The following is a 12,070-nucleotide window of genomic DNA, read 5'->3' as shown; positions in this document are numbered from 1 at the left end:
CTTCCCATCCCAGCAGTTCAGTCTTTGGTGGTACTGAGGAACCCCAGAAACCACCCAGAACCCCCTGCCTGGGATAACCTTCTGTGTCTTGGGTTTTCAGACCTGCAAAGCTACGAAATGCTTTGGATCTGGGCTTACAAAGATTTCTTTAACCCAACTTGAGGTAAGTGCTGGTAACTAAATCTCCAGGAACAGATTTTATTCCCACCAGGATGCTTCTTCCCTTGTTCTTTCGGACTTCAAAAGCAGAGCACTGCCCTTCACAGAGCCTTGTTGCTTACACTGACACCTTCGTACCACACGCAGCTGCCAGACCTGAGGTTCTGCCTCTCCGGGGGTCCTGGGGCAGTGCTTTGGGTGGGTTTTGTTTCTCACCAGGCATCATCAGTGACAAGGCTCTAGAACCTCAACTGCCAAGTGCTGCAACAGCTACTGAGGGCCTAACTGAGAGCAGATACCCCTGGCAGCTCACAGGTGTATTTAGGTGACAAGAGAGAGGCTGTGCAGACAATAATGGCCCTTGCCCACTACTGCGCATTCTCATCCATTGGCCCTCCTCACTGAAAACCCATCCTGACCTGCAGCCCTCGGCTCACAGCCTAACCTCTCAGCTGGAGTTGCAAGGACTGATGCTCGTGCATGCTCCAGTGCCATCCTTGGTGCCAGCCAGGTACAGTGAGGACCAGCGATGTTTGCCCTCTGAAGTGCCAGGAGACTCAGTAGTATGCCTGTGCCCTGCATTCTGCTATGTTCCTGACAGCTGCATGACTTCACTCAGCTGTGCCACCGTCCAGACAGCACAACCCCGACACAAGGCTGGCACTTACCCGAGCTGCCGCTGCCCTCCGAGGCGCTGCGGGACGCCTTGGGCTGGCTCTGTTTGCTGCCAGCTCGCACAGTGACCGAGGCAGGCACAGTGCTGCTGCTGTCCCCGCGGATCGTTGAGAGGTCCTGCATGCTGAAGCTCCTCAGTCTCTCAGATAGGGCTCCCTGTCCCTAGTTAAGCAAGCAAACACCACATACACAAGTTAGCTTCAGCAGTGTCTTTTCAACCTTTCTTCTCTCTTGCTCACTGAAATCTTAGCACAAGAGGGAGAGAGAAAACTCCTTAGTCTGGTAGAATCATACAATCATACAATCAACCAGGTTGGAAGAGACCTCCAAGATCATCCAGTCCAACCTATCCAATCTATCCATTCAGTCCAACCTATCCAACCAAGATCATCCAGTCCAGCCCTATCCAAGCAACCAGACCATGGCACTAAGTGCCCCAGCCAGGCTTGGCTTCAACACCTCCAGCCACGGCCACTCCACCACCTCCCTGGGCAGCCCATTCCAATGCCAATCACTCACTCTGCCAGGAACTTCCTCCTAACACCCAGCCTAGACCTGCCCTGGCACAACTTGAGACTGTGTCCCCTTGTTCTGTTGCTGGTTGCCTGGGAGAAGAGACCAACCCCACCTGGTTACAGCCTCCCTTCAGGTAGTTGTAGACAGCAATGAGACAACCTAGAGAGGACAAAAATGAGTTGTTGAAAGCATCATTTGCCACTCTCTGCTCTGCCTCGTGGAGTGCTTCCATGCACAGTCACTCATACTTCTGGTGGTGACCACCTCTGCTCAGTAATTTGCTCTCAGAGCAACCCTGGCCACGTCCAAAGGAGCAGGAAGTTGTTGCATTTTTCTAGCACGTCCAATAGGTGCTTGGCTTCAGAACACAATGAAATGGTCTGCAAAATATCTCCCTTTTGAAGTTTGTCCTCTGTGATGATACTCACCCAACCACTCTGACACACACACAACGTCCAGAGCACAGAAACTTTGAAACTTTAATAGAAACTTATTTGTACAGAGTCACAGAACACATCAGGTTGGCAGAGCCCTCCCAGCTCAGCCAGGCAGCCCTCGGCTCAGCACTGCAGGCTCAGCACCAAGCCAGCTCCCTCAGCACCAGCTCCACAGCCTGCTGCAGCACCCCCAGGGATGGGGACTGCAGCACTGCCCTGGGCAGCCTGTGCCAAGGGCTGAGAACCCTTCCAGTGCAGAACTGTTCCCTGAGCTCCAGCCTGAGCCTCCCCTGGGGCAGCCTGGAACCATTTCCTCTGCTGCTGTCCCTTGGCCCCGAGCAGCAGAGGCTGCCCCTGCTCACTGCAACCTCCCTGCAGGCAGCTGCAGAGAGCAGTGAGCTCTGCCCTCAGCCTCCCCAAGGCTGCAGCCTGCACACCCCCAGCTCCCTCAGCCCCTCCTCACCCCCAGCTGCTCCAGGCCCTTCTCCAGCCTCGCTGTCCTGCTCTGGACAGGCTCCAGCCCCTCAATGTCCTTCCTGCAGCAAGGGGCCCAGAGCTGAACACAGCACTCGAGCTGTGGCCTCCCCAGTGATGAGCACAGGGAGTGATCCCCCCCTGTCCCTGCTGCCCACCCTGCTTGTGATCCAAGGCAGGATGCCATTGGCTTTCTTGGCCACCTGGGCACTGCTGGCTCCTGGTCAGTCACTGCCAACCAGCACCCCCAGGTCCCTCTCCCAGCTGCTGCTTTCCAAGCACACATCTCCAGGTCTGTAGCTCTCCATGGGGTCGTTGTGACCCAGGTGCAGGACCTGGCACTTGGCCTTCACACAATGAGCCTTGGCCCATGGCTTTCACCTGTCAGTATGTAAAGCCTGTCCTACCATCTAGCACATCAGCACAGCCACCTAGCTTGGTGCCAGCTGCAGGCTTGCTGAGGGAGCCTCAGTGCCCTCACCCAGGCTATTGATAAATGATCTGTGTTAGATAGTATGGTCCTGTTCCGGCAGGGGGGGTGGACTCGATGATCTCTCTGGGTCCCTTCCAACCCCTAACATCCTATGATGATCCCATGACAATAGAGAAATGCAAAGAAATATTCTGGTGTTGCTGCTGCTCTTCTGATTTGCTTTTTTAATTGCAAAGAAATAAACTAACACAAAATTATTCTTTCTGTTCAGACTAACTCTTGATCAGACAAACATTCCCTGCTGAATGCAGCTGCTGCTTGTGAAGGACAGTCTGGTTAAAAGACACCTTTCAACTCAAACTACACCCCAGCAAGAAGCTGCCTGTAAGCCAACTCCTTCTGAATTCTCTAACCCTCATCCCACAGCAGTGCCACAAAGTAAAAGTGTCAGTAAAGAGAATCCCTGCAGGACCTCTCCATCCTCTGGAACATTCAGAGTGCAAAAAGCACAACTAACAAAAAGAACATTCAGGTTTTAACATTTTGTTGAGGGGAGGAGGGTCTGAAAGATATTTCATAGCATGCAGCCTTGAAAAAGTACTGAGGCAAGGACAGAGAGCCTGGCTCTGGAGCCATTCTGCTCCTGGCAGTTAGGGAGCATCCAGTGGATGGTTTGACTGAGATGAAATCAGAAGGCAAAGCACAGAAAATCCTGCCCTGTTCAGCCAGAAGTGGCCAGCAAAGGCACAGAGCAGCAGGTCTCACGGGGCTCTCATTAGACTGTTATTTGTCAGAGCAGTGCCCAGTGGGAGCACAGCCTCAGCGCTGCCAGGGGGCTCCAGTGCAGGGCCCAGCACACAGCACTGCTCCCTTCCAGGCTACAGAGCTGGGTACCCTTGCCTGCAGAACCAGGCTGTGGGTGAGGGGCAGTGGGACTACGTGCTGGTGTTGGCCTGGCATGGAGAAGGGACTCATCCTGACCACTGATGGGCAAAGGCAACACAGGGCTCCCTCCCTGCTGAAGCAGTGAGGCAGCATCACCTCTGCCCAGTGCACTGGCATAGGGATGGCTGCCCCAGAGGTGCCGCTGCACCAGCACTGCCTCAGGGGCTCTCACTTGCAGGGAAACAGAAGACACAGAGTCACAGAATAGGTTGGGCTAGAAGGGACCTTAAGGATCATCCAGTTCCAAGCCCCTGCCATGGGCAGGGACACCTCCCACCAGCACAGCTTGCTCAAGGCCTCATCCAGCCTGGCCTTGAACACCTCCAGGGAGGGAACATTCACAACCTTCCTGGGCAACCTGTGCCAGTGTCTCAGCACCCTCACTGCCAAGGATTTCTTCCTAATCTCCAGTTTCAGTCTTCTTAAGCTCAAAGCCATTGCCCCTGCCCCGTCCTGGCACTCCCAGGCCTTGAGCCCTTGTCAAAAGTCCCCCTGTACTGGAAGGCTACTCTGAGGTCTCCCTGGAGCCTTCTCTTCTCCAGGCTCAACAGCCCAAACCCTCCCAGCCCACCCTCATAGCAGAGGTTCTCCAGCCCTATGAGCATCTTCATGGCTTCCTATGAACCTGCTCAAACAGCTCCAGGTCCTTCTTATGGTGGGGGCACTTAGCACCTTACTTTTAGAGACTGTAAGTGGACAGGGCACCAGGTGCCAGTGAGGAGGACCCACACTGACAGCCTGCACTCTCCACACTCAAACCTCCCCACTCTGCAGCCTGAACAGCTCCTGCCCAGCCCCATACATGGCACTTCAACCATGGACAGGCCATGTGGCACTGCTCTGCACTGACAAAAAGCAAGCAGCAGATGGCCAAAACTTCTTCAGTGCTGTCCCAAGGCACTTGCAGCAGAACTATGAATCACCTAAGAAAGATGGAAGTGTCCTGTGCCAGGCTGAGCCAGCTGGTGGGACTAGCCAGGTCGCTGCACTGCGGCACTCCTTCATTTGGCTAAGGCCTCTCTGTGCTGTGTTTGGTAGCACTCTGCATTCTCTGCAGACTTTTGCAGAGAAGTCTCCACACACCCACGGTGCTGTTCTGGCCTGGAGAAGGCCCCAAGGAGATCTAATAGCAATCTTCCAGGACTTGCAGAGGACTACGAGCAGGCTGCAGAGGGACTCTTCACAAAGGCCTGCAGGGACAGGATGAGGGCAATGGCTGCAAACCAGAGCAGAGCAGACTGAGATTGGATGTGAGGAACAAGTTCTGCCCCAGGAGGCTGCTGGAACACTGCAACAGGTTGCCCAGGGAGGTGGTTGAGGCCCATGTCTGGAGATACTGCAGGTGAGGCTGGACAGGGCTGTGGGCAGCCTGCTCCAGTGGAGGATGTCCCTGCTGAGAGCAGGGGGTTGGTCTGGATGAGCTTTGGAGGCCCCTTCCAGCCCAGCCCATTCTGTGACTCTGTGATTCCTGTAGACTTACTTGGCTCTTTCTCATTGCTCTGGTTTGGCTTATGAGGCAGTTTTAAAGGCTGTGGCTTTCTGCCTTCTGCACTGAGACATTTTATTGTGCTGATTGTGCACACTTGGCAGTGGAGTCCAGAGAACTGATGTTCAAATCTCACCTCTGTAATCTCGCTCTCCAACCTACCACAAGAATTGATGCCTGAATTTTGGGTACTCTTTCCAGTGGCTGAGCCATTGCTGGGATAATGTTCTCCCTGCAAGGGGCAGCTCAGGTGATTCACAGAATGCTGGGGGCTGGAGTGGACCATCTAGTTCAATCCCCCTAGCTATGGCAGGACCACGAGATCACAGGATGTTAGCGGTTGGAAGGACCTCTGGAGATCTTCCAGTCCAACCCCTGCAAGAGGAGGAATAGAGAATCCAGCACAAGTCACACAGGAACACATCCAGAGAGGGCTGGAAAGGCTTCAGAGAAGGAGACTCCACAACCGATCTGGGCAGCCTGTGCCAGGGCCCTGGGACCCTCAAAGTCAAGAAGTTCTTCCTTGTGTTAAGGGGGAACCTCCTGTGCTGCAGTTTCCATCTACTGCCCTTGTCCTATCCCAGGGCACAAGTGAGGTCACCCAGAGCTAGTTGCTCAGGATGGCACCCAGGCAGGTTTTGAGTATCTGCAGACTCCACAACCTCTTTGGGCAGCCTGTTCCATCATTCTATCACCTTCAAAATGAAACAGTTCCTCCTCTTCGGCCAGTCCAGGGCACAGTTACTGTGCAGTGTCCCTGGGCTGATAGGCTGAAGTTTCCCTGCCTGGCAGCTCAGCTGGCTGTGAGCTCAGCCTCTCAGAGCTCTGGGTGAGTTTTGCAGCCCAAACTGGGCCACTGCACAGCCACCCTGTACTTCATAGCTCGCTTAAAGGCACCAGAAGACATCCTACACCAGGCAGCTCCCTGGCAGGCATGCTGAGGGCAGCCAGCCTGTTGTGCTGCTGCAGGGTGACAGGAGCAGCAAAGCTGGAGGGTCAGCAGCTGATGAGCTCCGAAACCTGAGTGCAGGATTCCTCCTTCACCACCAGCTCAGGTGTCAGCAGCGCTCAAGGTTTTCCCCTCCACCAGCCACCCAGCTCAGCCAGCTAACCCAAATGCCACTTCACTCAGGCAGCCAGCCACGTGTGTGAGCGTGAGCCAGGTCAGAGCAGAGACTTTCGTGGCATACCAGGCTGGCAGGAAAGATGACAGATGAGCCTTCTGCGTGGCAAGGAAGAAGAAATGTTAATATCCTTGCCTTGCAACTTGGGAGAGAGCAGCATATAATGATCAAAGGCACCAAAGAGAGCTCTGAACCAAGGGCCTGAGCTGTGCCTGTCACTTGTGGGTCTGCTGCATTAGCATGTCACAGCCACGGCCTTAAACAGAGTCCTGGCAGCTCAGCTGAACAACTATGACTAGGGAAATACAATCAAAATTGTCCTTGATTTCCATTCTCTTGAGCCTCTAACAGCACAGCTCAGGGTTCCACAGCACACAGACAACAGCGACGCACTGCTCCCACCTGTCCATCAGACAACCTATCCAAGTCCCAAGCTGCAGGAGCAGCAAAGGCTGAGGCTAGGGGAGGCCACTGCAGACAGCCGAGCACCTGCTGGCTCCCCTGCCCTGCTCTTCTTCCTCCCCTCTGTCTTTGTATCTTTGCAGGGACGGTTTGGTTTAATGGCTCAAAGGGCACAGAAGAACACAATTCTCTGTCACATTTCTGCCTGGCCACAAACAGAAACAGGACAGAAGTGATGATTACCACAGAGCCAGGATGGTTTCAGAGCACAATGAGAAATGCTGACAGCAGCCTCAGTCTCCCTGCCAGAGCAGCAGCTGCTGCATGTGAAGCCACAGACCCCTGCAGTGCCAGCACTGTCAGGGTTTGCACTGCCACAGCTGCACGTTTTAGCAACGCAGACTTTATCCAGCTCTAACACTTCTTATTCCACAATCAGACTTATCATTTCTTGACAAAAGAAAAAGCAAGGTCAGAGCTTTCTTTCACAACAGATTCAGCACTGCACACATCTAGGACTGAGTCTGGTTAAAGCAGTCATGTGGAAGGTGAGGAGCAATTGTTCGGGGAGCTTTGTTCACAGTCTTGGCTGTGATCATGCAGATGCTCTTTCAACTGCCACAGACAAGGGAGATGCCCCAGGAACTTCAGCAGACTGTGTATGCACAGTGAGAAGATCCTGGTCCTAGAGCTGTGTCTGTGCTGCAGGTCAGAGCCATGTCTGCAGCATGTCCACACTCACCTGGGCCAGCTTCACCCTGGAGCATGACAGCAGCCACAACGAGACAGTAGCTGTGGTAACAGCAAACCAGCAAGATGCTATCATGCAGCCTTTGGGGGGGGGCTGGAAGGGCTGTGGGGCAGGCTCTGACACTACTTCTCCCTCCTTCCCCTCACTGAACACAAACTGAGGCTGCCAGTGTGGGACCTGTAGTCTGGGGACTTCATTCCCTGTTTGAGGACACAAGCCTGAAGTGGCACTGGAATCACAGATTGGTCTGGGTTGGAAGGGACCTCCAAAGCTCATCCAGTCCAACCCCCTGCACTCAGCAGGGACATCCTCCACTAGAGCAGGCTGCCCACAGCCCTGTCCAGCCTCACCTGCAGTATCTCCAGACATGGGCCTCAACCATCTCCCTGGGCAACCTGCTGCAATGTTCCAGCAGCCTCCTGGGGCAGAACTTGTTCCTCACATCCAATCTCAGTCTGCTCTGCTCTGGTTTGCAGCCATTGCCCTCGTCCTGTCCTTGCAGGCCTTTGTGAAGAGTCCCTCTGCAGCCTTCTTGTAGTCCTCTGCAGGTCCTGGAAGATTGCTATTAGACTCCCCTGGAGCCTTCTCTTCTCCAGGCTGAGTCTTAGTCTCCCTGGGCAGAAGAAGCCTGCCTGCCTAGATTGAACTTGTACCTTCTCCACCTTTTCCTAGGACACAGACTGCTCCCACAAGCATGGCACGTGTGCTGGAGGTGAGCTTTGGAGGCAATGAGTGGGCAGGTGTCTCTCTGCTCCCCGCTCACTGTAGTGTGCTTGCTCCCAAGTTCATCTCATCCCCTGGCCTCTCAAAAAGTTCACCCTAGAGGTGAAGGTGCAGCACAAGCTGAAAGTGGATCCCTTCAGGCTTCTTTTCCCAGCATCTACCAACCTCACTAGGTGCTTTCAGGAGACAGTTCTCTCTTTTTGGGGGCAGATAAGGACCAGGCTGGGGCAGGGCTCGGCGCCATTCAATAGTACAAAAGACAAACATTACAGAGGACCTGGCAGCATGGCCCCCAGCTGGCACTAACCATGCTTAGATTCATGGCACTACCAACAGCACTAGGGCAGAACTCATCAAGATATGCAGAAGTTGAGCTGTGATCCTAAGGGAAGTCCCAGCTCCCACCCATGTAGCATAATCATTAATCCACAACTAATTTAGGAACATCTACCTGCTTGGGTCAGCAGTGCAGCTGTGAGGCAGGCAAATCTTACTCACCCATGGCTACAGGTTCTCTCCTTGCTTTGGTTCTAAAGAACAGGGCAAACTCCAAGCACTGAGCTTTCAGGGCCAGCGAAGCGGCAGGCTACCTTTCTCTATGCATCAGCACCATCTCCAGAGACTCTCACCCCCGTGGGCCCAGAGCACACGTGCTGCTGCAACCAGTAGTGGCGTGGAGGGAGCAGAAACCTTGATGCCTTCCAAACCCTGAGGTCAGCAGGGTGGCAGGCACTGTAAAAGGCACTCCATCAGAAACAGTTGCACTTGTCTTCATTGCTTTACCTCTCTATTTTCTCTCTGCATTCACATTTGAAGTACAACTTTTTAAAGGGAGGTGGATTTTTGAGCCTGGCAAACCATTCAGTAGGAATAGTCCAGGTACATAGGCTGCAGGCAAACAGAACTAGGAACAGCAGCTAAAATGCTGCACTTAATAGAACACTCCAATTTGAGTGAACATCAACAAACAGGTTGCATCATACCTTCAGTCTGACAGCCTGCAAGGATTCTGTAGGCTGCATACAGGCTTCTGTACACCTCTGATACCTGCAAACTGCAGCACGAATCAGGGGCTGCGAAAAGTCAAGTCATAAAAAGAGCTTTCAGTATGACCAGGGTTAGTTCCAGACGGCTCCTGATGGCCTTCTGCATCTTAGGATCAGTCAATGGACAGGCAAGGCAGCACCAAGTCACGCTCACCACACTTCCAGCAGAATACTAACCCTGTTAACATTCTCCCTGTCCCTCTGGTTAGCAGCTCCCCTCCATGCCAGCAATGTGGCTGCATGCATCTCATAGCCTGCAAGCTGGACTGAGTGGTCCTGGGATGTCAGTTATTGCTATGGTGTCAGCAGGACTTTCCCAACCACACCTGCCAGAAAATCCTTTCTGAGATGTGTCTGCACTTCTGAGCCACATGCCAGCCTCAGCAGCTTCACTGCAACCCCATCCATCCCATAATCAGATCATTGCAACCCCAACCAGCCCATAATGGGATCATAGCAGTGGGAGAGAGGCTCCCTTGATCCTGTAGTGAAAGAGCAGTGGCAAACACAGCAGCTTGGCCAATGCAAGTAGCAAGGACTCAAGTCAGAATGGTTTTCCAAGCACAAAGCTCCCTGCCTGGCTACTGGAGTCTCTGGTTGCCACAGAGGACCTGGAAGGCATTTTGCTGCTGAGATCAAAGCCAGGCTGCTGAAGCTCAGCACACACTGGGAGCAGAGCAGACAGCATCTGGCCTCAGCCCAGTCTCAGCTGAAAACAGTTCAAAGGGTGAAGCAGAAATTGGTTAGGAGTTAGTAACGGCACTCAGCAGATTACCTGCCCTTTTTTCTGGTCCAAATACAAGTGTAAATGAAGGAGCTGAGACACCTATCAGAGGAAAAAGAGAGCCATTGTGGCAACATGAATGAGAGCTTTGAGACATTCTGGTTGAGGCAGAAACTATGGAGGTCAGACACGCGCACGGCACTGGGCACCATGTGCAGAGACACACACAGAAAAAGCAGGGCCACCCACCTGTGGACTTGAGCAGGGGTTCTCCCTTCCTCAGCTTGCCCAGAGAGGAAGAAAGCAGGGCACAGCCCTGGCTGGCAGGATGTGTTTAAAGAGTAAAGCAGGTTGCACTCAGCCTGCGACAGTCACTCCACTCCTGCAGCTCCAGGATGCTCTCCAATGCAGACACCCCCAGTGTCTGGCACCCCTGGGATGCAGGCTTCAGATCGTAACCACAGAGGCATTTATGATGAAATGAGGCAGAGGATGAGGTGAGGGACACAGGGCACTCGCCCCAGCCCAGAAAGGCTGGGCAATCACCCACTGCCCGGAGCAGGGGTTTGCAGGAGCAGGGTTACCCAACCTGCCTGCCCGCAGGTAAGAGCAATCTGCTGTGTGGCCTGGGCACAGGCCTGAGTGAAGGAGGAAACTGCTTCTGCCACCACGTGAACACCAACATCCCCAAGCTATGGCTTCATGGCCAGGTGAGCCTGCATGCCACAGCTAGCCTGGGACAGCTCTCAGCTTTGGTGTTGCCAGGCAGCAGCGAAGGCTGGAAGGGAAGTCAGCTGGCATTGAAGCCAGTGGTGGATCCTTAATTCCGTCCACCTTGCTTGTTTGTGCAGCTCATTTCCTCTCCTGGGAACTGTTTGGTATTGTCTCTCCCAGCCTGGGCCCTCTGTATAAATTAGCTTGCACACTGCCTGGGCACTCACTGCCAGCTGGCTGCTTCTTGGAGACACCGAGCAAAGAGCCAGCAAGGAGAAACGGCAAGAGCCCAGCCCAGCGCTGGGGTCTGTCACCTGGGGAGAAGGCTCTCCAAGACTTAGGAATGAAAGGTATGTGACAACACGACAGGAGCAGCTCACAAACACCGTGGCCAGTGGCAGGCTGAAGGAAGCCATCTGCTGCTTCCCTTGCCAGCGTGACAAGGCTCAGCCACGAGAGCTCTGATTCTAGATCTCTAATGGGAGATCCTTTAAAGGAAGCTCCTTCCGAGAGCAGCACTCAGCCCTTCTGAGGACACTAACAGCCCCCCAAAGGCTTCTCAGACTGTGTACTCTGAATCACTCCTGGCTTCTGCAGCCCGTGGCACAGAGTGGCCGCTACAGAGCTGGTACCCAGCAGAGTGGGCGGCACTGACCCCTGAGAGGTTCGGGAAGCAAGAAAGGCTCTGCCCCTGGGCAGCAGAAGCTGCTCACTGCAGAGAGGCCTCGCCCAGCGCCCCGCACGACAGGATGCTCCCCACCCTCGCTCCCTCTCTCCCGGGTCAAGTGGAAGCGCAGCTCACTGTCACGCCGCGAAAGGCAGCAGCTCTCTCCTGCACACGCATTCGCTGCTAACTCCTGCAAGAGGCAGGTCTCAACTCGCATGGCAGCTCTGAGCGCTGGCTGCAGGGCTGTAGCAGCCAGGGCCCAGAAACCCAGGACAAGCTGCGGCTGGAGCAGAGGGGATGAAATGCGGATCGTGGCCAGCGCTGTCCTCCCAGGCCCTGCTGACCCCACGGCAAAGGCTCTGAGAAGTGTCCCTACACGTTTCCGGGCTGCGGCACCCTGAGCTAGCTGAGCTGTAAGCCTGGGGGGACGAACCCAAGGGTGGGCACGGAGGTGACAGAGTCAGAGCAGAGAGGTGGCTGTGGGCCGAGACCTGCTGGCACCACACTGCTGAGCCTTCGGGAGGCAGAGCAGCCGCTCTGGAAGCCTTCTGCTCCCTCTGCATGCCTGCTCCTTGGCAGGAACACCCAGGGGCTGCTGTTCTGGCAGCACCACAGCCTCGTGTCCCGCATGGCAAAGGCTCCCGGGCCGCTGCTCAGACCTGAGGCACAAGGATGCTTTCACTGGCAGCAGCCACGCGTGCCTGCTGCCTCTGCCTCCACCCTCATCTACCACCTCCTGCCAACTGCTGCAGCTGCTGCCAGCTGCAGGCTGTGCCCCACTCCCCTGCCCAAGG

General features: G+C 54.6%; 1 protein-coding gene across 1 annotated transcript in view; it reads right to left on the bottom strand.

Annotated features, from left to right (window-relative positions):
• REEP1 (receptor accessory protein 1) overlaps window positions 1-12,070 on the bottom strand; it is a 75,172-nt gene that overhangs the window by 19,050 nt on the left and 44,052 nt on the right. Inside the window, 1 exon segment of the mRNA XM_064151710.1 lies at window positions 811-996. Within this exon segment, the coding sequence (XP_064007780.1) occupies window positions 811-996 (186 nt within the window).

Source organism: Pogoniulus pusillus, chromosome 11, assembly GCF_015220805.1.
Source record: "Pogoniulus pusillus isolate bPogPus1 chromosome 11, bPogPus1.pri, whole genome shotgun sequence".
NCBI lineage: Eukaryota > Metazoa > Chordata > Aves > Piciformes > Lybiidae > Pogoniulus > Pogoniulus pusillus.
This window is presented reverse-complemented; position numbering and strand designations above follow the sequence as displayed.